A 24923-nucleotide genomic window follows, 5' to 3' on the forward strand; every position below is an offset into this window, starting at 1 on the left:
GCCCGCCACTCCCCGCCGCCCGCCACTCCCCGCCGCCCGCCACTCCCCGCCGCCCGCCACTCCCCGCCGCCCGCCACTCCCCGCCGCCCGCCACTCCCCGCCGCCCGCCACTCCCCGCCGCCCGCCACTCCCCGCCGCCCGCCACTCCCCGCCGCCCGCCACTCCCCGCCTCGGCTCTTAACGGCGGCCCCGCCCTCTGGCGGCTCCGTCCTGTCCTGTCGTGCTGCGGTGCAAGATGGCGACTCGGCTGCTCCGCCTCAGCGGCTTGGTGCGGACCGCCGGCCCCCGGCTCTTCTCCGCCCAGGCCAGGTTAGCGGGAGCCAGGCGGACACTGCTGCGGGCGGGGAGAGGGGGTTGAGGCGCGAGTGAGGAGGGGGCTGTGCGCCGGATGGGGGTAGGGCGCTTCCCCGTCTCTGGGGAGGGGTCCCCCGTCTCGGTGGGATCCCCGCCGGGGCGCTCCGTGAATATGTGCATTTGCCCCTCTGCGGGATCGTGTGTGTGTGTGCGTCCGTGGGGTTCGTGTGCTGTGCTTACACCCACGGAAGTGTGTGTGTGAGGGGAGTGCACACACCGGCCGCTGCGCTCGGTGCGGTATGGATGTATGCTACGGTCGTGTGTGGCCGGAAGGTTATAGGCACAGGCATGTGCCCGAAGGGGTGTGTGCGCACCCCTGTGCCCCGCTTGTAGGAGCCACTTGGGCTCGGGTGCCCAGCAAGTCTAGAAACGTCCTGAGTCTTCTTGTCTGCGGCCTGGGCCCGGCAGGTCTGGGAGCCAGCTGAGACACCTCGGCTGTGGCTTGTGCCCGGCAGGTCTGGGACCCAGCTGAGCCTCCTCGGCTGTGGCCTGGGCCCGGCAGGTCTGGGAGCCAGCTCAGCCTCCTCGGCTGTGGCCTGGGCACGGCAGGTCTGGGAGCCAGCTGAGCCTCCTCGGCTGTGGCCTGGGCCCGGCAGGTCTGGGAGCCAGCTGAGCCTCCTCGGCTGTGGCCTGGGCCCGGCAGGTCTGGGAGCCAGCTGAGCCGCCTCGGCTGTGGCCTGGGCCCGGCAGGTCTGGGAGCCAGCTGAGCCTCCTCGGCTGTGACTTGAGCCCGGCAGGTCTGGGAGCCAGCTGAGCCTCCTCGGCTGTGGCCTGGGCCCGGCAGGTCTGGGAGCCAGCTGAGACACCTCGGCTGTGGCATGGGCAGCAGGTCTGGGAGCCAGCTGAGCCTCCTCGGCTGTGGCCTGGGCCCGGCAGGTCTGGGAGTCCCCCGATCCTTTCTATGCCTGGCAGGTCCGGGGGCCCTTCGACGCCGCTGGTCTGTGGCCTGAGCCTGGCGGGTCTGGGAGCCCCCCTGTGCCCAGCAGAGGTGTGAGTCTCTCCCCCGAGCCCTCAGTGCCCGACAGGTGTGTGCATCCTGTGTCCCTCCCTGCCCTGAGCCCCAGTGCCCGGCAGGTCAGGAAGTTCCTGTGCATCCCCGTGATGTGGCTGACCTTTGCTGCACTGCCTGTCCCTGCTTTGAGGACACCGAGTCCAGTGGTGGCAGCAGGTGATGGGATGAACATGGCCTTGCTGGGTCACCTGCAACTGGTGACAGTAAGGGCTCGGGGATGGGGTGCTGGGGAGCAGGCACCCAGGAGTGTGCTCACACCACCTCTGACCTACAAGCTCTGTCTCTGTGGGTGGTGTGAAGGAGAAGCCCGGCTCTTCCCTGTGCTTAATGTGAACTCTTAGCCACAATTCACCAAAAGAATTGTGTGAAATAAAGCTCAGTGTCATCTTACATAAACAGCTTTAAAAATAAGGTGGAGCCTTTGGGACAGTCACTGTGTGCCTGGCACAGGTAGCCTGTGTTTGGGGGTCCAAGATACTGAAGTCTTTAGAAGTTAGAAGTTCCAAATAGCAGGAGAAGTAAACAGTGTGTGCTTGAGGGGTTTTTAATCCTGCATGCCAGGAAGCATGTGAGAAACTTCATGTGGCTGTAAATAAAGCCCTTCATCTTGGCACAGGAGTAAATAAGTGTTGGCTCACCTCTGTGGGACTACACTTGGTTCCTGTGCTGAGGAACTGAGAGGAGATGAACAAAAAACATTTTGAGAAAGGAAGAACAAAGGCCTTTTCCATTTAATAAAGCTCATGTCTATATTCATCATTTTTGATGTTTCATGACAATAAAGAAAATCAAAGAACCTGATGTACACATACAGAAGCTGTATGTTGTTTTTATAAAACAGAATTGTCAGGGTTGGAAGGGACCTCAGGGATCATCCAGTTCCAAACCCCCTGCCATGGGCAGGGACACCTCACACTAGAGCAGGTTGCTGGGAGCCATTCTAAATCGCTACAAAGGCTTGAAATCCCTTCTGGTTATTTTACAATTATACTTTTCTTGTGTTATTTCAACTATTGACGTTTGCCATTTAATTGTTTTTGTAAAGGTTTTTTGTTGTTTGTTTGGGTTTTCTGTTTTCTTTGTTTGGTATGGTATTTTTAACATATGCTTTTATCATCATTTAAGGTGGATTAGCCTTCCTCTACAACTAAAATATTGCAGGTTAGAAGGAATTGTTTTTAAGGTTAGGGCAGGTGTATGTGAGTCCAGTTCTGGACCCCTTAGCTCAAGAAGAACCTCAGGGAACTGCTTGAAAGAGTCCAGCACAGAGTGACAAAGAAGCTGAAGGCAGTGGAATATCTCCCTGCTGAGGACAGGGTGAGGGAGCTGAGGGCTCTGTAGCTTGGAGAGGAGGAGCCTGAGAGGTGACCTCATTCATGTCGACAGAGATATGAAGGGCAGTGTCAGCAGAATGGATCCAGGCTCTGCTGGGTAATGTCCAGTGATAAGAGAAGGGGCAATGGGGGCAAGCTGGAGCAGAGGAGGTTCCATGTGAACATAAGGAAGAACTTTTTCATAGTGAGGTTGACAAAACACTGGAGCAGGTTGCCCAGAGAGGTTGTGGAGTTTCCATTTCTGGAAACATTGAAAACCCACCTGGATGTGTTCCTGTGTGACCTGCTCTAGGTGATCCTACTCTGGCAGGGGGGTTGGCCTGGATGAGCATTCAAGGTCCCTTCCAAGCCTTAATGTGCTGTGATTCTGTGACAGTGCAGAGTATAATACAGCTCTCAGAGCCTGCAAATACACCTGGTACTTGCTTTTATTTTTTCATGTCATGGATTTGCAATTTGAGGACTTCTGACATTCTCAGAGTCACAGAATATTAGAGGTTTGAAGGGAACTCCAAAGATCATCCAGTCCAACTCCCCCTGCCAGAGCAGGAACACCCAGGGGAGTCTGCAAAGGAATGCATCCAGATGGGGTTGGAAAGGCTTCAGAGAAGGAGACTCCACAACCTCTCTGGGCAGCCTGCTCCAGGGCTCTGGCACCCTCACTTGAAAGAAGTTTCTCCTCATGTTGAGGTGAAATCTTCTCTGTTCAAGTTTGAACCTATTGTTTCTTGTCTCATCACTGTGAACCACCGAGAAGAGCTTGGCCCCCTCCACTTGGCACCCAGCCCTCAGCTATTGAGAGACATTGATCAGATCCCCTCTCAGCCTTCTCTTCTCCAGACTAAACATTCCCAGAGCTCTCGGTTTCTCTTCACAGGGGAGATGCTCAAGTCCTCTAATCATCTTTGTGGCTCTCCCTTGGACTCTCTCCTCTGCAAGCTACAGAGCCCTCAGCTCCCTCAGACTCTCCACTCCCCTAATCATTTTTATGGCTCTGTGCTGGACTCTCTCAAGCAACTCCCTGAGGTCCTTCTTGACCTTAGGGGCCCAGACCTGGACACAATATTCTAGATGTGGCCTCAGCAGGGCGGAGTTGAGGGGCACCGCTTCTAATCCACTTTAGAATGGCTTTGGCCTTCTTGGCCACCAGAGCACATTGCTGGCTCATGGGCAACCTCCCATCCACCAGGACCCCCAAATCCTTTCCCCCTTCCCTGCTCTCCAACAGCTCAGTCCCCAACCTCTCCTGCTCCATGAGGTTGTTCTTGCCCAGGTGCAAGACTCTCCCCTTGCCCTTGTTGAACTTCATTCCATTTCTCCTTGCCCAGCTCTCAGCCTGTCCAGGTCTCACTGAATGGCAGCACGACTCTCCTGTATCAGCCACTCCTCCCAGTTTGGTGCCATCAGCAAACTTGCTGGCAGTGCCCTCTGTGCCCTCCTCTAGGTCCTTGATGAATCTATTGAACAGCTCTGGTGCCAGTGCTGACCCCTGAGGGACTCTGCTCGACCCAGGCCTCCAGCTAGACTCCATCCCATTGACCACAACTCTCTGACGTCTTTCCTTCAACCACTTCCCATCCACCTCACTCCCTGATCTTCCAGATGTTTCCTCTGTTTGAAGAGTCAGTAGGTGGAGGTGCCTGTGTTGTAACAAATGCTTTCCCTTCTCCTCCTTTAGCCCTCTGCAAACTGAGCAGCATGGCTCAAAGCGCCTGGAACCATCTTCTGCTAAAGCCTTGACTGATATAGGCACGCGGAAGATCTTCTCATCAGAACATGATATCTTCAGGGAAAGTGCCAGGAAGTTCTTTCAGGAAGAAGTGTTGCCTTTCCATGCAGAGTAAGACACCTCTTGAATCTTCCGCTTTGCCAAATAATAGATGTTTTCTCTCACAAAATGCTGTTCTCTGAGGTATTACTCTGACGGCATAAACAGGATAGGGTTTGTTTCCGTTTACAAACTTTCTATTGCAGACCTGCTCGACTGAAACAAATGTGCTTATGATGGTCATATGTTGTGGGAGGGAAAAAACCATCACACCTGATCTATTTACTGTATTCTTTGAGCTCCAGTGTAGACAATCTGGCATCCCTGTCTTAGACCCATGAGCAGACAAATGCAGTTTGCAGAGTTGAATAATAATAAATGAATAATAAATGAACCCAGAAGGTGTTTTTGAACAGAGTGTTAAGCTACAGTAGCATCTTAAGCAATTTTTACTTCACTTGAAAAGATGCCTATGAAAACACCAGGAGTAATGAAGGACTTGTTCTTAAATCACACTGCTGGCTGAGTTTCCTGATGCTCCTGCATCCACAAACAGTGGAGATGGCCCAACTGAGTGGGTGGAGTGTTGTGGCTCTGGGGCAGAAATGACCAGTGGGAGGCAATGGAAGCAACTTACAGCAGGGTTCTTACTAACTTTGTTTCATCCTCAAAGCATGACCTCAGAGGACTGTGCTTCACCACTGTGCAGTCATCTTCTATCCAGAAAAACAGATGTTTTCCCCTATCTTCTGCAGTGAAACCTGGCTGCAAGTGCTCTAGCAGCCATGACAAATGCCAGCATGTTGGGGAATCAATGTGCAACTCTGTTGTTGTGTTCCTTTTCAGGTGGGAGAAGGATGGCCAGGTGAGCAGGGAGCTCTGGGAAAAGGCTGGACAGCAGGGATTGCTGGGTGTTGCTATAGCTGAGAAGCATGGAGGCATTGGAGCAGATATTCTCTCTTCTGCTATTGTGTGGGAGGAGCAGTAAGTACTTAGATGCTTCAGGAAGAATTTCAGTTCTGTTTTCAAGAGCCTGTATTTTTTTTCCATAAAATGAGGATGTGGAATATGTTTACTTAGAGAAAACAGGGATCATCTTCCTCAAGCAAACTAATTTGGATATATGTAAATCCCTCCTGTGGTAACTATTCCAGATGGTTATGTAATAAAGCAAGGGAGGTTCTCCTCCCTCTCTACTCTGCCCTGCTGAGGCCACACCAGGAATATTGCATCCAGTTCTGGGCTCCTCAGTTCAAGGGGGTCAGGGATCTGCAGGGCTACCAGGATGGTTAAGGGACTGAAGCACTGCCCTATGAGGAGAGGCTGAGAGCCCTGGGGCTGTTTAGTGTGGAGAGGAGAAGACTGAGAGGGGATTTAATAAATGTGTATCAATATCTGAGGGCTGGGGGTCAAGAGGGAGGGGACAGGCTCTGCTCAGTTGCACCCTGGGATAGGACAAGGGGCAATGGATAAAAACTCCAGCACAGGAGGTTCCACCTCATCAACATGAGGAGGAACTTCTTGACTGTGAGGGTGACAGAGCACTGGAAGAGGCTGCCCAGAGAGGTTGTGGAGTCTCCTTCTGGGGAGCCTTTGCAGCCCTGTCTGGATGTGTTCCTGTGTGACCTGTGCTGGATTCTCTGCTCCTGCTCTGGCAGGGGGGTTGAACTGGAAGATCTCCAGAGGTCTCTTCCAACCCCTCACATCCTGTGATCTGTGATCCTGTGAATGTTATTGCACTCTACTGTTAGGATTTGTGGCTGGGGGACACGTTTTAGCCTGGCAAGTTATACAGCCATTGGGCTGTGAAAATACATTTTGCAAGTGCCCCAAACTCAGCTTATGTCCAAGATTCGGTGTGGTGGAGCTTTCTTCATTGTAGGCTCTGTAACTGTGCAAAGTTCAGGGTTTAAATCTTTGTAGCCTTTCTGTTTGAACTCTTTTTTCCCTTTGTGTCCCTTCTCCCCAAGGATGTATGTTAACTGCACTGGCCCAGGATTCAGCCTTCATTCAGATATAGTCATGCCCTACATTGCCAACTATGGCACTGAAGAACAGATTAAACGTTTTATCCCTCAGATGGTGGCAGGCAAGTGCATTGGAGCTATTGCCATGACAGAACCTGGGGCTGGCAGGTAAGCAGAGTGTTAAACCACGCTCTTAAATCACTAGGCAGCACAGAATAATGTTCTAAGTGGAAAAAATGCCTAACCCTCTGTGGTGGGTTGAAATTACCCCCAAAATAAAATTGCCAGTTGGAAAAGAAATGAAACTCTATTTACAAGCACACTAAACTCAGAAATATGGAATGCAATGAATATATACAAAATACACAATATTTATTGTATTTATAAACAACACAAGGTCCCCCTGGACAAAACCAGGGGGCTACCAACAGCTTCCCCCTCCCTGCTCCCTTCTTCTACCCTATACACGGTTAATGAGAGAAGAGCAGAGAGTAGCTTGTTAGTATTTAGCTACTACAGTAATGCAGCCAAGGTCAGCAATAGCCAAGCAAAAGCACCAGTGAGTATCTGCTAGAGTGAAGAAGTCAAAAAGAGAGAGAGTTAGTTTAAACAACTAACTTTATGTTAGTAATCAGACCAATGGGATTATTTAGGCCTTATCATTATTTTCCCTTTTACATCCAATGGTAATTCATTTACATTCTACCACTTTTCTACTCACTCTGTGGAAAATTTTCCAAGGCATCAGCCTAAAACTACTATACCCTCCTGGTTAGAAGGTTGGTTATCTTAGTGACTAGACAGTATTCTAGAACAGAGAGTCCCTCAAAACCAGCTGTTACTTACAGATTAATTTATTACAGCTTTGTCATCTCAAGAGACTTGCTTAGAATCCATGTTGGTATTGCCCTGCTGGGGACAGATTTGCTTTGTTTGCTTTTATAGTCCTTAACTTGCTTGTCATGAACATGCATCTAGAATGAAACGTAGTCAGGAGGAAAAGATACAGATGGGAAAAGAGGTCTTGACTCTGCTGAGACCCTACCTGGAACATTGTGTCCCCACCTGGAGCCTCTATTACAAGAAGGATCTGGAGGTACTGGAAGGTGTCCAGAGAAGGGCCAGGAGGATGAACAGAGAGCTGGAGCTGCTCTGCTCTGGAGACAGCCTGAGAGAGTTGGGGTTGTGCAGTCTGGAGAAGAGAAGGCTCCCAGGAGACCTTCTTGTGGCCTTCCAGGATCTGAATGGGGCTCCAAGAAAGCTGGGGAAGGACTTTTGAGGGTGTCAGGGAGTGACAGGACTAGAGAGAATGGAACAAAGCTGGAAGTGGGTAGATTCAGACTGGATGTGAGGAAGAAGTTGTTCCCCATGAGAGTGGTGAGAGCCTGGAATGTGTTGCCCAGGGAGGTGGTTGAGGCCCCATCCCTGGAGGTGTTTAAGGCCAGGCTGGATGAGGCTCTGGCCAGCCTGCTCTAGTGTGAGGTGTCCCTGCAGGGGGGTTGGAACTGGATGATCCTTGAGGTCCCTTCCCACCCTGACTGATTCTATGATTCTATAATGTGCACTTGCAGCCAGAAGGCCAGTGGCAGCCTGGGCTGCATCAAAGGCAGCGTGGCCAGAGATGGAAAGCAGTGCTGCACCGCTCTGGGGAGACCTTATAGCAGCCTTCCAGCACCTGAAGGGGGCCTGCAACAAAGCTGGGGAGGGACTATTTACAAAGGCATGTAGCACTTGGACAAGGAGCAATGGTGTTAAGCTAGAGAAGGGTAGATTTAGGCTGGACATTAGGAAGAAGCTCTTTATTATGAGGGTGGTGGAACACAGGAACGGTTGCCCAGATTCGTGGTGGATCCCTGAAGACATTCAGGGGTCAGGCTTGATAAGCAATCTATCTGGTTGAGGATGCCACTGCTTGCTCCATGGGGGTTGGCTGAGGTGATCTTCAGAGAGGAGTCTGGAGAGGAGAAGGCTCTAAGGAGAGCTTCTTTTGGCCTTGCAGTATCTGAAAGGGGCTCCAAGAAAGCTGGGGAGGGACTTTTGAGGGTGCCAGGGAGTGATAGGACTGGGGGGGATGGAGCAAAACTAGAAATGGGGAGATTGAGATTGGATGTTAGGAAGTTGTTCCCCGTGAGGGTGGTGAGACTCTGGCACAGGTTGCCCAGGGAGGTGGTGGAAGCCTCATGGCTGGAGGTTTTTGCAGCCAGGCTGGATGTGGCTGTGAGCAACCTGCTGTAGTGTGAGGTGTCCCTGCCCATGGCAGGGAGGTTGGAAGTGGATGATCCTTGAGGTCCCTTCCAACCCTGACAATTCTATGATTCTAAGTTGGACTTCATGCTCTTGTGCAATTGCATGGATTGATGATCCCTTCCCACACTGTGCTTGTGTTTTTTGTGTCATACTGGGAGCTGTTTCGCTGTGTTTCACTATCCTCCTATGTGTCTTCACGGAGCCCTTGCCTGGGCAGTATGACATCTACCTTTGTTTATACTGGGTAGAATTCCAGATACAAATGCTTCTGGAATGGCTTTTTGAAGGACCTTTTTGATTTCTTTTCAGTGACTTGCAGGGAGTAAGAACATATGCAAAAAAGGATGGGAGTGACTGGATTCTTAATGGGAGTAAGGTAAGTGAACAGCCACACTGCCCAGGGGCTTTGGGAGCTGCATGCATTTAGACAATGACGGATGCATCTCCCCCAGTCCTCTTTCTTTGTAGGTTTTCTGGGTTATGATGTAAAGGGTTTTTTTTTCCCCCAGTTATTGCTTTGTTTGGGTTTTTTATAAGGCTTAAGAGATTTTTGTTGCTGGCAATTTATGGAAGGGCTTGTGTAGGGTTTTCTTGTAGCCCTTATTTAATAACCCTTTGAAAAGGCTTCTTATCCCTTAAATTGGGAAGAAATGGGGAGGTGGTGGAAGGAAGTCCTCCATAGGATGAGCAGGAGCAGTGCTGAGGTTGAACAACTAGAGATAGATGTGTGTGTAGAGAGAGAGAGAGAGAGGGACAGAGGGGGGGAGAGAGAGGGAGGGATGGAGGCAGAAAGGAGGGGGAGAGGAGGGGGGGGGTGGGGGAGGGGAGGAGAGAGAGAGAGGGAGGGACCAGGGGGAGAAGGAGGGAGGGAGGGACCGGGGGGGGAGAGAGATGGGGATATGGGGGGAAGAGAGAGGCAGGGACGGAAAGGGAGGGAGGGAGGGACAGATGGAAGGGGAGTGAGAGAGAGGGATGGAAGGGGAGAGGGACAGAAGGGAAGAGGGATGGAGGGAGAGAGGGAGGGAGGAATGGAAGGAGAGAGAGAGGGAGGGAGGGATGGAGAGAGGGAGGGAGGGATGGAGAGAGGGAGGGAGGGATGGAGGAGAGGGAGGGAGGGAGGGAGGAAGGGAGATGGAGGGAGGGAGGGAGGGATGGAAGGGGAGAGGAGGGAGGGAGGGAGGGATGGAAGGGGAGATGGAGGGAGGGAGGGAGGGATGGAAGGGGAGATGGAGGGAGGGAGGGAGGGATGGAAGGGGAGATGGAGGGAGGGAGGGAGGGATGGAAGGGGAGATGGAGGGAGGGAGGGAGGGATGGAAGGGGAGATGGAGGGAGGGAGGGAGGGATGGAAGGGGAGATGGAGGGAGGGAGGGAGGGAGGAGGGAGAGGAGGGAGGGAGGGAGGGATGGAAGGGGAGATGGAGGGAGGGAGGGAGGGAGGAGGGAGAGGGGAGAGGAGGGAGGGATGGAAGGGGAGATGGAGGGAGGGAGGAGAGGGGAGAGGAGGGAGGGGATGGAAGGGGAGGAGGAGGGAGGGAGGAAGGGGAGATGGAGGGAGGGAGGGATGGAAGGGGAGATGGAGGGAGGGAGGGAGGAGGGAGAGGGAGGAGGGAGGGAGGGAGGGAGAGGAGGGAGGGAGGGAGGGAGGGGAGGGAGGGAGGGAGGGAGGGAGGAAGGGAGAGGAGGGAGGGAGGGAGGGAGGAGGGAGGGAGGGAGGAGGGAGAGGGAGGGAGGGAGGGAGGGAAGGAGGGAGGGAGGGAGGGAGGGAGGGAGGAGGAGGGAGGAGGGAGGGAGGAGGGAGGAGGAGAGAGGAGGGAGGGAAGGAGGAGGGAGGGGAGGGAAGGAGGAGGGAGGGAGAGGGAGGGAGGGAGGGAGGGAGGGAAGGAGAGGGGAGGAAGGAGGGGGAGGGAAGGAGGAGGGAGGGGAGGAAGGAGAGGAGGGAGAGGGGGAGGGAGGGAGGGAAGGAGAGAGGGAGGGGTGGAAGGAGAGAGGGAGGGAGGGAGGGGTGGAAGGAGAGGTGGAGGGAAGGAGGGGTGGAGGGAAGGAGGGAGGGACGGTGGGACGGAAGGGGAGAGAAAGCGAGGGAGAGGTGGGAGAGGTGGAAGGGGGGAGAGGGAGAGAGAGGCAGAGGGATGGGAAGGAGGGGGAGGGGCAATGCTGTTTTGGATGCAGCCCAGGCTGCCATTGGCCGCCTGTGCTGCAAGCTCCCGCTGCCCACCCATGTCCAGAGCCTCTCTTTGGTGCCCTCTTGTAGCTTCTCTCCCCCTAGCTCCTTCCTTACGCAGGCTGCCTTCGCTCACAGGTGTTCATCACCAACGGCTGGATGAGCGACGTCGTGATCGTGGTTGCGGTCACTGACCGGGAGGCTCGGTCCCCTGCCCATGGCATCAGCCTGTTCCTGGTGGAAAACGGCACTAAAGGCTTCATCAAGGGACGCAAGCTGAACAAGATCGGCCTGAAAGCTCAGGTGAGTTATACAACCTTCAACATGGCACAGGCTCAGAGGAAGTCAGGAACCCCTTGTGCCTGGCAAGAATAAGCCAAGGAACAATGAGTACAAGCTTGAACAGAGAAGGCTTCACCTCAATATTGAGGAGAAACTTCTTTGGTGTGAGGGTGCCAGAGCCCTGGAGCAGGCTGCCCAGAGTGGTTGTGGAGTCTCCTTCTCTGGAGCCTTTCCAACCCCACCTGGATGCATTCCTGTGCAGACTGCCCTGGGTGCTGCTGGCAGGGGGTTGGGCTGAATGATTCTCTGGAGGTCCCTTCCAACCTCTGACATTCTGTAATTAGCTAAATAAATACACAACAGAACTGTGATGCTATTCTGGTTCCCAGGCTTTAGAGCACTAATGATAAATATGCAAAGTATATACTGAGCCTGCCTGTGGAAGTCTGAAGCATATGATGTGTAAGGAGGTGATGAGAAGGCTGAATTTTGTTCACTCTGCAGAGGTCTGGAAGGACAGAATCTTACTGATGTCTCTAGCTACCTGACAGCTAGCTGGCTGTAGAGATGTCTTGGAGCACAGTGAGAGGGAGAGTGGCAAGGGTCACAAGTTACATTAAGGAAAATTCCACGTAGGTATTAAGAAAAAAATAATTGCCATAAAAATGAGCTGATACTGGAACAGAGGTGCAGAGAGGTTGTAGAGCCTTTCTTTGCCTTCAGAAAGTGAAACTGGACAAAGCTCTCAGCTGCCTGCTTTGCTGGAGCTGCTTTTGAGTAGGGGATAAACTAGATGACCTCTGGAGGACCCTTCCAGCCTAAATTGTAGAGCACAGCCCTGTGAGGAGAGGCTGAGGGAGCTGGGAGTGTTTAGCCTGGAGAAGAGGAGGCTCAGGGGAGACCTTCTTGCTCTCTACACCTCCCTGAAGGGAGGTTGTAGCCAGGTGGGGGTTGGTCTCCCAGGCAAGCAGTGCCAGAAGGAGAGGACACAGTCTCAAGTGGCACCAGGGGAGGTTTGGGCTGGAGGTGAGGAAGAAATTCTTCCCAGACAGAGAGCTTGGCCATTGGGATGTGCTGCCCAGGGAGGTGGTGGAGTCACCATCCCTGGAAGTGTTTCAAAGCAGCCTGGATGAGGCACTCAGTGCCATGGGTGAGTTGATTGGATGGTGCTGGATGAGAGGTTGGACTGGATGATCTTGAAGGTCTTTTCCAACCTGGTTAATTCTGTGATTCTGTGATTTTTAAGTTGAAGTGTACAAAAGCAAATAAAAATGGGTCAAGATAATTGGAATGAAGAACTGAGATGTCAGACTACAAAGTGTTGTGTTTAAAATCCTCTTAGGACACAGCAGAGCTGTTTTTCGAAGACGTGCGGTTGCCAGCCAGTGCCTTGCTTGGAAAAGAGAACAAAGGCTTCTATTATCTGATGGCAGAGCTTCCTCAGGTAGGAGGAACGTGATGCTTGCTCTCTGTAGGAAGAAGAATTCAGAGACATTTTTTTCCACAGCAAGAATCTGTGATAATCTTGAAGATTCTGAGCCCAATTTAGGCTCAGAATCTGGATGTCTGTAGGCGACATTGTCTTGACACTTCTGCTTTGTCACTGAACTACACAGTACTGAGGGTGTGAGTCTGGAGAAGAGAAAGCTCCAAGGAGACCTTATTGTGGCCTTCTAGTATCTGAAGGGGGCTACAAGAAATCCAGGGAGGGACTTTATGCAATGTCAGATAGGACTGGGGGGGATGGAACAAAACTAGAAATGGGGAGACTGAGATTGCATATTAGGAAGAAGTTGTTCCCCATGAGGGTGGTGAGACACTGGCAGAGGTTGCCCAGGGAGGTGGTGGAAGCCTCATGCCTGGAGGTTTTTGCAGCCAGGCTGGATGTGGCTGTGAGCAACCTGCTGTAGTGTGAGGTGTCCCTGCCCATGGCAGGGGGGTTGGACCAGGCTGATCCTTGAGGTCCCTTCCAACCCTGACTGTGATTCATTGAGCATTGGTAAAAATGTTGATATTCCACCCGCCCAAAGCCAGACCTCTTCATCAACAACCCAGCTACCTAGGGTTTTCTTGTATACTTCTAGCATGGAACTGCTCTGCTTAGTAAATTAAATCTAGCTTGGAGGTCTCCAAGACTTCTGGCATTCACTTTAAAGACCCAAGCCAGCACTGCAGTTTTAGCTCTTCCACCAGCAGAAGCACGTTAAAAGGAACTCTGTCCATGTAGCAGAATAAGAGATTGTTCTAAGTTGCCAAAGTATCTTGCTAGTGGAAATAACAGTTTACAACTTCATTTGCAGGCTGGGAGTGATCTATGAGGACAAAGAGCCAATGTGGTTTTTCCAAACAAAGAACCAATGTGGTTTTTCCAAACGTGACTGTGCTTTGTCAGAACTGTGACTCTCTGTTTGCCTCATCAGGGAAGGATCCCATTTATTTAATTTCATATTGTGAGGAAATACAAGACCTGATCAAAGGCAATCTTGTACTGATTTAAAGAAATAGATGCTCTCTACTCCACTCTGCTGAGACCCCACCTGGAGTCCTGCATCCAGTTCTGGAGCCCCTATTACAAGAAGGATCTGGAGGTGCTGGAAGATGTCCAGAGAAGGGCCAGGAGGATGAGCAGAGGGCTGGAGCTGCTGTGCTCTGGAGACAGACTGAGAGAGTTGAGGTTTTTCAGTCTGGAGAAGAGCAGGAGAACTTCTTGAGCCTTCCAGTATCTGAAGGGGGCTATAAGAAAGCTGGGGACTGACTTTTGAGGGGTGCTGGGGGAGGAGAAGCTCAAGAGGAGCCAGCAGAGTGAGCACTTGCAGCCCAGAGAGCCAAGCAGAGCCTGAGCTGCAGCAAGAGAAGTGTGGCCAGCAGGGCCAGGGAGGGGATTCTCCCCCTCTGCTCCACTCTGCTGAGACCACACCTGGAGCTCTGGGTCCAGTTCTGGAGCCTCTGTTCCAGGAAGGATCTGGAGGTGCTGGAAGGTGTCCAGAGAAGGGCCATGAGGATGAGCAGAGGGCTGGAGCTGCTCTGCTCTGGAGACAGCCTGAGAGAGTTGGGGTTGTGCAGTCTGGAGAGGAAAAGGCTCTGAGGAGACCTTCTTGTGGCCTTGCAGGATCTGAAGGGGGCCACAAGAAAGCTGGGGAGGGACTTTTGAGGGTACCAGGGAGTGATAGGACTGGGGGGAGTGGAGCAAAACTAGAAATGGGGAGATTGAGATTGGATGTTAGGAATAAGTTCTTCCCCATGAGAGTGGTGAGACTCTGGAAGAGGTTGCCAAGGGAGGTGGTGGAAGCCTCATGGCTGGAGGTTTTTGCAGCCAGGCTGGATGTGGCTGTGAGCAACCTGCTGTAGTGTGAGGTGTCCCTGCCCATGGCAGGGTGTCTGGAACTGGATGAGCCTTGAGGTCCCTTCCAACCCTGACAATTTTGTGATTCTATGAACAGGTTGAAGGTGATGCATCTGATGATTTTAATGGTGCTGGAAGCTGCTGTTCTTTAGTTTCTGGTTTTCAACATGTTTTTTTTGGTAGGTTTGTGGGTTTTTTCATAAAGTTGTCCTATGGAAATTGTTAAATGCATTTGTTGTTTCAATGGTGAAAACCAATAGTTGAAACAGAATTTGATGTGAATTTCACAGTCAGTAAGTGTCTTGAGGTTGACTTGTAGCTATTGTTTTGAGTCCTTGTGATAGGATATTACCCCAGGAAAGACTTAGAAGTGAACTTCAGGCAGCTTAGCATTTTCCCACTCATTAATTTCAGTAATGCAGTGTGTCTGGGCTGAAGTTTAGCATGACTGCTGCCCTCTCTCCCTTACTGAACAACGCTGAAGATCTGTGGCCCAATTGTGCAGCTGATGCAGAGCAATGCAGGACTAATTCAGCTGGATTCCACCCTTTGTGTTTCCATCCAAAGGAAAGGCTGCTGATTGCTGATATGGCTCTTGCCAGCTGTGAATTCATGTTTGAAGAAACCAGGAACTATGTGAAGCAAAGAAAAGCTTTTGGGAAGACAGTTGCACACTTGCAGGTGAGTTGGAACTTGAGAGACTTGGCTAAGATTTCAGTGTGAATTTGCTTCATGTCTCCAGGGAGACCTTGGAACTGCATTTCCATATCCACAGGCTGGGGAGGGGCTGTTTAGAAGGGCCTGTGGGGGTAGGATGAGGGCAATGGTTTGCAACTGGAGCAGGGCAGATTTAGGCTGGACATGAGGAGGACGTTCTGCACAATGAGGGTGGTGGAACACTGGAACAGGTTGCCCAGGGAGGTGGTTGAGGCCATCCATGGAGACATTCAAGATCAAAGTTGCTGGGTACCTGGGCAGCTTGATCTAGTTGGAGGTGGCCCTGCTGAGTGCAGGGCGTTGCACAAGATACACCTTTGAGGGTCCCTTCCAGCCTGATGACATCTGTGAATTGGTAAACAAAATAAGATCACTGGGCTGCTTTCAGAGGACTATTTGCACAGTAGTGGCGTGCAACCTCAAGTGTTGTGTCCAGTTTGGGGCACCTCAATCCAAGAGAGATGTGGAGATGCTGGAGGGAGTGCAGAGGAGGGCAAGAAAGCTGTGAAGGGCCTGGAGAAGAAATGTGATGAAGAGCAAGTGAAGGAGCTGGGATGGTTAGTGTGAAGCAGAGGAGGCTGAGGGGAGACCTCCTGGCTCTCTGCAGCTCCCTGAAAGGAGGTTGTAGAGAGGTTGTGCTGCTCTCTTCTCACAGCTCATTAGCCAGAGAAGAAGAGGGAACAGCCTCAAGCTTATGACTGGGTAGGTTCAGACTGGACAGGAGGAAGAATTTTTTCCCCTCAAGAGTGGTCAGGTCTTGGAATGTGCTGGGCAGGGAGGTGGTGGAGTCCCCAAGCCTGGCTGTGTTTGAAGGTGGTTTGGCTGTGGTGCTTGGGGCTGCGGTTTAGGGGTGAGCCTTGTAGAGTGTCGGGTTCTAGGTTGGACTTGGTGCTCCTGAGGGGGTTTTCCAACCTGAATGTTTCTGTGATTCTGTGTCATTCTGTGATTCTCTAACGGAGAGAATAAAGCTCTATTTCCATGCCAGATTCACTCTTTCCTGTACCTCACATAATGTTAAGATTGATTTTGATGTATCATCATTTCCTATAACTGCAAAATTCAAAGTCTATTTTCATCACAGTGAGGCTGTGTCTCGTCAGGTAAATGTGAGGAAAAACTTCCTGCCATTTGTATGAAGCTGCTGGCTCATTTTGTGTGAGCAAGCCACTCCTGCAGGGGTAGCTGATTGTGTTTTGAGATGTTGGTGCCTGCATTTTTTACCTGTACTCATAAAACAGATGCTGTTTTCCACACTATTGCCATGTTACCATTTGCCTAAAAAACACATGTGGCTGGTAGGGCTGGAGCTGAGCAAGCTCCTGCATGTTTGGTTTGTAAGATATAAGTGGTTTATATAGGTTTGAGAGTGATGACCTCTCTTTTTTTTTTTAATATGCTTTTGAAATAACTGAAAACAAAAAAAACATTTCTAGGTCTTGAGGCTTCCTTTGTGAACATCAAACCTTTAGCTGTGAATAGCAGCAGTATCCAGCTCCTTTAGAGGCTGGGATGGTATCACAGTATCACAGATCATGGTAGATCGTGATCTTTTCTGATTTTGAAGTTAACATTCAGAAATCCCCCATCCCATGTGGGGTTTCTGTGCAGATTTAGCACAAAAGAAATGTGTGGTTTGCTTTTTTTAACATAGGCAGGGGATGCTACCTAACTGTAGTGGTTCACTCCACAGAAACCTCCAAAATAATCTGTTTTTTTAGGCTAGTCCACTGCCAACCACCAGGTGGCAAATAAGTACCATAAAGTATAAATTATTTTTGGCCAAAATAACCCATTTTTGCATGCCAGTTCAGTTTCCCTTTTGTTCTTGATTGCTAGAATGTGCATATAACAACAAATCCTGTCTAAGCAGAGTACTGCCTTGGCTATTCATTTAGTTATGCCACAGTTTAGTGTTTGAAATCAAAACACAGGATATTAGGGGTTGGAAGGGACCTCTGGAGATCCTCCAGTCCAACCCCCCTGCCAGAGCAGGAGCACAAAATCCAGCACAGGTCACAGAGGAACACATCCAGACAGGGCTGGAAAGGCTCCAGAGAAGAAGACTCCACAACCTCTCTGGGCAGCCTGTTCCAGTGCTCTGGGACCCTCACAGTGCAGAAGTTCCTCCTCCTGTTCAGATGGAACCTCATGTGATGTAGGTTCTAACCATTGCCCCTTGTCTTATCCCAGGGTGCAACTGAGCAGAGCCTGTCCCCTCCCTCTTGACCTCCAGCCCTCAGATATTGATACACATTTATTAAATCCCCTCTCAGCCTTCGCCTCTCCACACTAAACACCCCCAGGGCTCTCAGCCTCTCCTCCCCAGGCAGTGCTCCAGTCCCTTCAGCATCCTTGCAGCCCTCCCTTGGACTCTCTCCAGCAGATCCCTGTCCCTCCTGAACTGGGGAGCCCAGACCTGGATGCAATATTCCAGGTGAGGTCTCAGCAGGGCAGAAGAGAGGGGGAGGAGAACCTCCCTGGCTCTGCTGGACACACTCCTCTGAATGCCCCCCAGGCATTCATTGGCCACCAGGGCACATTGCTGTCCTGTGCAGTACTTGTTGTCCACCAGCAATCCCAGGTCCTTCTCCTCAGGGCTGCTGTAACAGCAAACTGGGCCATTTATTGTCAAGGGAAACAAGGAGAGCTTTTCTGTACAATTTTGAAACTCTGAGGTTAGAAAAGCTTTTTGAATTGGGTGATGATTTTAATCTTCCTCCCTACCAGAACTCAAGATGATGGTCAAGTGCTTTCCTGGTCTGGTTTTACATAACCTTAATGATGGATTTTACCTCTTCCATCTAGGAAACTCTTTTCCAGTGTGATAGAAGTCAGCACTGAAAAACTCTCCGTTAGTCTAGGATTTCTGCTGTGTCTCTGTGTATGGCTTAAACTCTGAAGAACTGAATGCACAGAAAAAGCATTCAATAGCTGATGAAATGTTACCAGTCTGGGACATCAGTGGCTCTGCAGAGTGAAATGACATTTGCCCACGAGAGGGAGCTGGGAGTGACAGAGCAGCCAGAGCCTCCTACTCTGTGCTCTCTAGGAATTTTTATTCAGGCTCTTGGGCTTTTTTTTTCCATTCAGGTTGTCTTTGGAGTTGGTCTTGACAAGTAAAAGGCAGGAATTCTCTCTAATAAGACAGAGTCTGCTCAGCAGGTTTGTTGATGATACCAAATTGGGAGGCTTGGCTGAGACACCTGAAGGCTGTGAGGCCATTCAGAGACTTGGACAGACTGAGAGCTGGGCAGAGAGGAACCTAATGAGGGTCAACAAGGAGAAGTACTCTGCCCTGCTAAGACCTCACCTGGAATATTGCATCCTGTTGTGGGCTCCGCAGTTCAGGAGGGACAGGGATCTGCTGGAGAGAGTCCAAGGGAAGGCTCCAAGGGTGCTGAAGGGACTGGAGCACTGCCTGGGGAGGAGAGGCTGAGAGCCCTGGGGCTGTTTAGTGTGGAGAGGAGAAGACTGAGAGGGGATCTGATCAATGTCTATCAATAGCTGAGGACAGGAAGCAAGGGATAGGCTCTGCTCAATTGCACCCTGGGATAGGACAAGGGGCAATGGATGGAAACTGCAGCACAGGAGGTTCCACCTCAACATGAGGAGAAACTTCTTTACTGTGAGGGTCCCAGAGCACTGGAACAGGCTGCCCAGAGAGGTTGTGGAGTCTCCTTCTCTGGAGCCTTTGCAGCCCTGTCTGGATGTGTTCCAGGGGTTGGACTTGATCTTTGAAGGTCCTTTCCAACCCCTAACATCCTCTGATCCTATGGTAAAGACATAATTGCATGGGAAATAAGCTGTCTGGTGCTGCCCAGAGCCAAAGCTGTTTGAAATGGTGATTTCCAACAGAAATCTTTCCAGAAAACACTGCGTTTGCTGCTTCAGCCATCACTTACAAACTGTGCCACTTCTACTCTCTCTTTCCTCTGCCTCCTCCATCCACTTGACAACCCAGACGGTGCAGCACAAGCTGGCAGAAATGAAAACACAGATCTGTGTGGGCCGAGCATTCATGGACAACTGTTTGCAGCTGCATGCTGAGAAACGTCTGGACTCTGCCACGGCTTCGATGGCCAAGTACTGGTATGTGGGGGGAAAACAACTGGGGTCTGGACAGGAGCCTCAGTGGTACAAACCCTGAGCTGCTTGGGGGGAATTAAGAGATGAAATTACTGTCTGATTAATAATAGCTTTCACAGATCCTAATGGAATCTGACTTTAAACTCAGCCTTCTGAGAGAGGTCTCTGGCTTTAACCTCAGCCATCTAAGAGAGGTCTCTGGCTTTAACCTCAGCCATCTAAGAGAGGTCTCTGGCTTTAACCTCAGCCATCTAAGAGAGGTCTCTGGCTTTAACCTCAGCCATCTAAGAGAGGTCTCTGGCTTTAACCTCAGCCATCTAAGAGAGGTCTCTGGCTTTAACCTCAGCCATCTAAGAGAGGTCTCTGGCTTTAACCTCAGCCATCTAAGAGAGGTCTCTGGCTTTAACCTCAGCCATCTAGGAGAGGTCTCTGGCTTTAACCTCAGCCATCTAGGAGAGGCCACTGGCTTTAACCTCAGCCATCTGAGAGAGGCCACTGGCTTTAACCTCAGCCATCTGAGAGAGGCCACTGGCTTTAACCTCAGCCATCTGAGAGAGGTCTCTGGATTTAACTTCAGCCACCTAAATGAGGTCTCTGTGCAGAAATATTTCCTAGCATCCACCCTGAACCTCCCCTAGCACAGAAGCAATTAACTAGAATGGTCATTTTCTTTAATTCTCTTGCCACTCTGAAAGTTGGACGATTAGAAAGTGGTAATTTTTTCTTTTAAGTTGAACTTCCAGTGCAGTTAAAATCCTATTTTGCAGTTAAATCCGTATTTTCCAGTGTGAAATCATGTGTAAGAATTAGAAGTGTTTCTAGAGTTAAAGACTCTAAAACAGTGGAAGATAAATTATCCCCAGGTAATCTTTTTACTTAAAGAACATCCTGGGGTGGGGAGTGAGGGTTGGGAGCCTGTGATGCTGTTTATTTTTGCTAAAGCTGAAGGATTTGGTAGGAAGAGAGACTACACCAACCTGCTTTACAAAAGAGATCTTTGGGCCTGTGAGAAACGTAAACAAGTTGGTCTGTGTTGAAAGCTTTCCTGCTCTGAAAGCTCTTCCATAAGGAGAATAGATCTCTAATATGTTAAGCTGAACCATCACAGAGTGTTAGGGGCTGGAAGGGACCTCAAGTGCTCATCCAGGGAAAAAAAATTCTTCCTCCTCTTTCCATGGAACTTCCTCTGCCTCAGCTTCCACCACTGCCTCGTGTGCTGGCATTGGGCATCACCCAGCAGAGCCTGGCTCCAGCCTCTGGGCACTCCCCCTGCACATCTTAATCAACAGCAATGAGGTCACCTCTCAGGCTCCTCCTCTCCAAGCTACAGAGCCCTCAGCTCCCTCAGGCTCTCCTCGTAAGGAGATAACAATATTTATTTCTTGCCAGTCATGGAGCAAAACTAGAAATGGGTAGATTGAGATTGGATGTTAGGAAGAAGTTGTTCCTCATGAGAGTGGTGAGACACTGGAAGAGGTTGCCCAGGGAGGTGGTGGAAGCCTCATCCCTGGAGGTTTTTGCAGCCAGGCTGGATGTGGCTGTGAGCAACCTGCTGTAGTGTGAGGGGTCCCTGCCCATGGCAGGGGTTTGGAACTTGCTGATCCTTGTGGTCCCTTCCAACCCTGATAGTTCTGTGATTCTATGAAGGAAGAGGAAAAAAAAAGGCCCTTAGAATAGGAAGTATTCTAATGTGAAGTGTTTAAGTTGTAGAGTAAAATACTTTGGTTATTTCTGTTTTGTTTACTTCCCTGTATCTCTAGCAGTGTCACAGCAGGACGTCCTTCTAAAACCAAATTTCTTTTTCACCATTTCAGGTGTTCTGATCTCCAGAACAGCGTAGCTACCCAGTGTGTGCAGCTGCACGGAGGATGGGGGTACATGTGGGAGTATCCCATTGCCAAGTAAGTGTAATCTTTGGGACTCCAGCGATGAAAGATTACCAGCAAAGTAAATAGAGGCACTTCCTTTACAGCCGCTTCTTAGGGCTGATTTACTGTTCCTGTTCTCATCGTGTTTATTGAAAGGCAACCTCCTGTACAGATGGCTGCAGGAGGGCTCTGCTTTGCTGCTCCAAATAATTCATAGGCTGTTGCACAACTGTTGTTGTATCTTTTCTTCTCTTTTTCTTCCTCTTTCCTCCTTCTTCCTTCTCGCTCTTCTTCAGAGGGGATCTGATCAATGTCTATCAGTATCTGAGGGCTGGAGGTCAGGAACAAAAGGACAAGGACAGCCTCTTCTCACTTGCACCCTGGGATAGGACAAGGGCCAATGGATAGAAACTACAGCACAGGAAGTTCCACCTCAATATGATGACGAACTTCTCTCTGAGGGTGACAGAGCCCTGGAACAGGCTCCCCAGAGAGGTTGTGGAGTCTCCTTCTCTGAAGACTTTCCAGACCTGTCTGGATGTGCTCCTATGTGACCTGAGCTGGATTCTAGGTCCTGCTCTGGCAGGGGGGTTGGAGTCTATTATCTTTGAGGTCCCTTCCAACCCCTGACATTCTGTGAGCCTCTGATTTAATTGTATTATCTGTGAAGGTGTGTCTCCATTGATGTGTGTGCCATTGGCCACACTAAGCAGACTTTTTGGTGCTGTTTTTTAAATAAAAAGGGGGCAATCTGATAATAGCAATAGGACAAACGAGTCTGCTGTGCGGTTGTCATCAGTAAATAACTTTAATTTGTTTAGCTAAGTAGGTTTAGAATTTTTTTTTTTTTATTCAGAATGCATTGAGAGTATGAAGTGTTGCTTTAAAATAACTTTCCTGCATGTTTGTAATGAAGGTGGTGGAGTCACCGTCCCTGGAAGTGTTTCAAAGCAGCCTGGATGAGGCACTCAGTGCCATGGGTTAGTTGATTGGATGGTGTTGGGTGAGAGGTTGGACTGGATGATCTTGAAGGTCTTTTCCAACCTGGTTAATTCTGGGATTCTGTGAATGTGATTTGTTCACAGAATCATAGAATTGTTAGAGTTGGAAGGGACCTCAAGGCTCATCCAGTTCCAACCCCCCTGCCATGGGCAGGGACACCTCACGCTCCAGCAGGTTGCTCACAGCCACATCCAGCCTGGCTGCAAAAACCTCCAGGCATGAGGCTTTCACCACCTCCCTGGGCAACCTGTGCCAGAGTCTCACCACCCTCATGGTTTAAAACTTCTTCCTAACACCAATCTCAATCTCCCCATTTCTAGTTTTGCTCCATTCCCCCCACTCCCCCCATACACCCTCAAAAGTCCCTCCCCAGCTTTCTTGTGGCCCCCTTCAGATTCTGGAAGGCCACAAGATGGTCTCCTTGGAGCCTTCTCTTCTCCAGACTGAACAGCCCCAACTCTTTCTGTCTGTCCTCATAGGAGAGGTGCACCATCCCTCTGCTCATCCTCCTGGCCCTTCTCTGGACACGTTTCAGTTAGTGTTCTCTACCCTGCCTCAGTAAATAGGAAGGCTATAGCAAGCCCTGCTCAGGGCATCCTCAAGCCCCTGCTGTGATGTACACCTTTCCCTATAAGGTTTTATTATTCCCATGGTTCAGCAACATGTGTGTTTCCAGAGAGTGCTGCGTTGCTCCTGGGCTACTCTCTGTATAATGAGGCAGAATTAAGATGGAAAAGCACACTGTCATTGTCATGTGTGCTGTCACCAGCTGTGTGCACGTTCTGGAGCCAGCGCCAGCACAAGGATGGAAATGGTTTGGCTGTGGTGCAGCTTTCGGCTGCTGAAGGGGGTGTCGGGAGAAGGCTGTAGCCAGGCAGCTGATTTTAAACCAGTTGGCACTTTCAGTTCCTCCCAAGGCGTTGGAGTCCCACCTCGGAGAACTGACAGCACCATTAACAGTCCTCTCGACAGGATCAGACAGGCCGGGGCATTAGAGCAAATTACCGAGATAGCTATCAGTTTGGCTCTGCAGCAGTTGTTTCTTCTCATCAAGGCACCTGGGGCTTGCCCTGCTGCAGGATGTGTGGGGGGTAAAAGCGGGGCTGTGGTGTCCAGAGCTGAGGTAGGAAGGAACAAGAAGTGGGAGATGGTGTAGTGTGTTGGGTTGAAATTACCCCCCGAAAGAAAATTTGCCAGACTGGCTCAGTGGAAGCAAATGAAGCTCTATTTAAAAGCACACTAACCTCTAGAAATACGGAGTGCAATGAATGTGTACAAAATATCCAATGTTTGCATGTATTTACAATTGATATACAGCACAAGAACCCCCCTGGACAAAAGCAGAGGGCTACCCACAGCTTCCCCCTTCCTGTTCCCTTCTCCTAGCCTATACAAGGTAAAAGAGAAAGAGATGAGCAGCTTGTTAGTACTTAGCCACCACAAGAACACAGCCAAGGTCAGCAATAGCCAAGCAAAAGGCACCAGCCAGTACCTGCTAAAGCGAAGAAGCCGAAAAGAGAGTTAACACAACTAACTTTGTTAGTAATTAGCCCAATGGGATTATTTAGACCTTATCATTATTTCCCTTTTCCATCTAATGGTAATTTATTTACATTCTCCCACTTTTCTACTCAATCTGTGGAAAATTTTCCCAGGCATCAGCCCAAAACTGCCACAGGTAGTGAAAACTCAATGTAAACGAAAAACCAGGGAAAAGAGGTGTGACCGAATTCCTAGAACCGTGGTATGGTAAAATGTACCTCTGAAAAGGTGAAACTCTTTAAAAATGGCAATAGTGTACTTTGAGAAGAAGGATCTTCAAAGATAAAACTTGGTATCTTTTTATTTTGCTTGTATGTCCTTTTCTGAAGAGGCTGTTTGTAATCTTCTGTTTTGTTTTCCCCCCTCAGAGCTTTCGTGGATGCCCGTGTGCAGCCAATCTACGGTGGTACCAATGAAATAATGAAAGAACTTATTGCTAGAGACATTGTCAGTGACAAGTAGGGCAGATGCTTACTACTATGGAGAGTCTTCTAGAATCCTTTGTATTAACAGATGGCATACCATCAGACATCAGAATGTAAGTAAAATAAACATGGTGTACCCTATTATTTCAAGAAAGTGGCACTATTTAAGAAGTGTGAGGAATGACAGTGATGTGCAGGTTCTCTAATACTTAATGCACTTTCAATTTAAATATCCTTGGGACAACAGGAATTCCAAACTGGAGTTCTCTGGGCTCTGAAAGTGTGGTGAAAGACAGTTGTGTCTGGAACATTTTGAGTCTTTCAGGCTCAATGCCTTTACACTAAGTCCAACCCTTCCTTTTCAGAATCAAATCTCTTCTCGTGAGAAGCCATGTTCTTAAATATTTTACATTTAACTTCTTTTATTTTGTATTTTGCCTCAACAAGTCACACTGTGTCAGATCAGAACTTGAACCTTCCTCTACTCCTGCCATCCACCTGCTTACTGTGCTGCAGCACCCCCCTTGGGGAGGTTGACCTCTATGTTTACATGTAACCCAGAATGCCTTATTTTAATTACTGTGTTCAAATAAACGTAATAAAGCATTTCTGTGCAGTCTCAGGGTTGTCTGCCTGAAGGTGAAACGGTACCTTCCCCCTGTGCTTAGGTAGGTGCTTTGAGGTGGAGGTTTGAGAAAGGGAACACGAATAGTTGTGAGTATTCCGAAGTTGTTATCTCTCTCAATTTTTACTGTATTTTAATTATTTACTCCTAGTGAGGGTGATATGTCAGGTTTTGCGGGGGCCCGGCGCGCA

General features: G+C 50.0%; 1 protein-coding gene across 1 annotated transcript; it reads left to right on the forward strand.

Moving 5' to 3' along the window:
• Positions 1-235: 235 nt before the first annotated feature.
• ACADL (acyl-CoA dehydrogenase long chain) lies at positions 236-24713 on the forward strand. Its single transcript, XM_054398983.1, has 11 exons — positions 236-309; positions 4379-4540; positions 5315-5452; positions 6439-6603; positions 8992-9058; positions 10981-11145; positions 12467-12568; positions 15035-15148; positions 19146-19273; positions 21085-21171; positions 24051-24713. The coding sequence occupies exons 1-11, from the start codon at positions 236-238 to the stop codon at positions 24142-24144; spliced, it is 1296 nt and encodes a 431-aa protein (XP_054254958.1). The 3' UTR covers positions 24145-24713.
• The last annotated feature ends 210 nt before the right edge of the window (positions 24714-24923 follow it).

The sequence above is a fragment of the Indicator indicator genome, unplaced genomic scaffold (genome assembly GCF_027791375.1).
Source record: "Indicator indicator isolate 239-I01 unplaced genomic scaffold, UM_Iind_1.1 iindUn_scaffold_226, whole genome shotgun sequence".
In the NCBI taxonomy this organism is placed as follows: Eukaryota; Metazoa; Chordata; class Aves; order Piciformes; family Indicatoridae; genus Indicator; species Indicator indicator.

Excerpts from the sequence above, each read along its gene's own strand:
- ACADL (XM_054398983.1), top strand. The coding sequence starts at position 236 with ATGGCGACTCGGCTGCTCCGCCTCAGCGGCTTGGTGCGGACCGCCGGC. Across the intron at positions 310-4,378 it reads CTCTTCTCCGCCCAGGCCAG|CCCTCTGCAAACTGAGCAGC; the intron begins GTTAGCGGGAGC and ends CTCCTCCTTTAG. Across the intron at positions 6,604-8,991 it reads ACAGAACCTGGGGCTGGCAG|TGACTTGCAGGGAGTAAGAA; the intron begins GTAAGCAGAGTG and ends ATTTCTTTTCAG.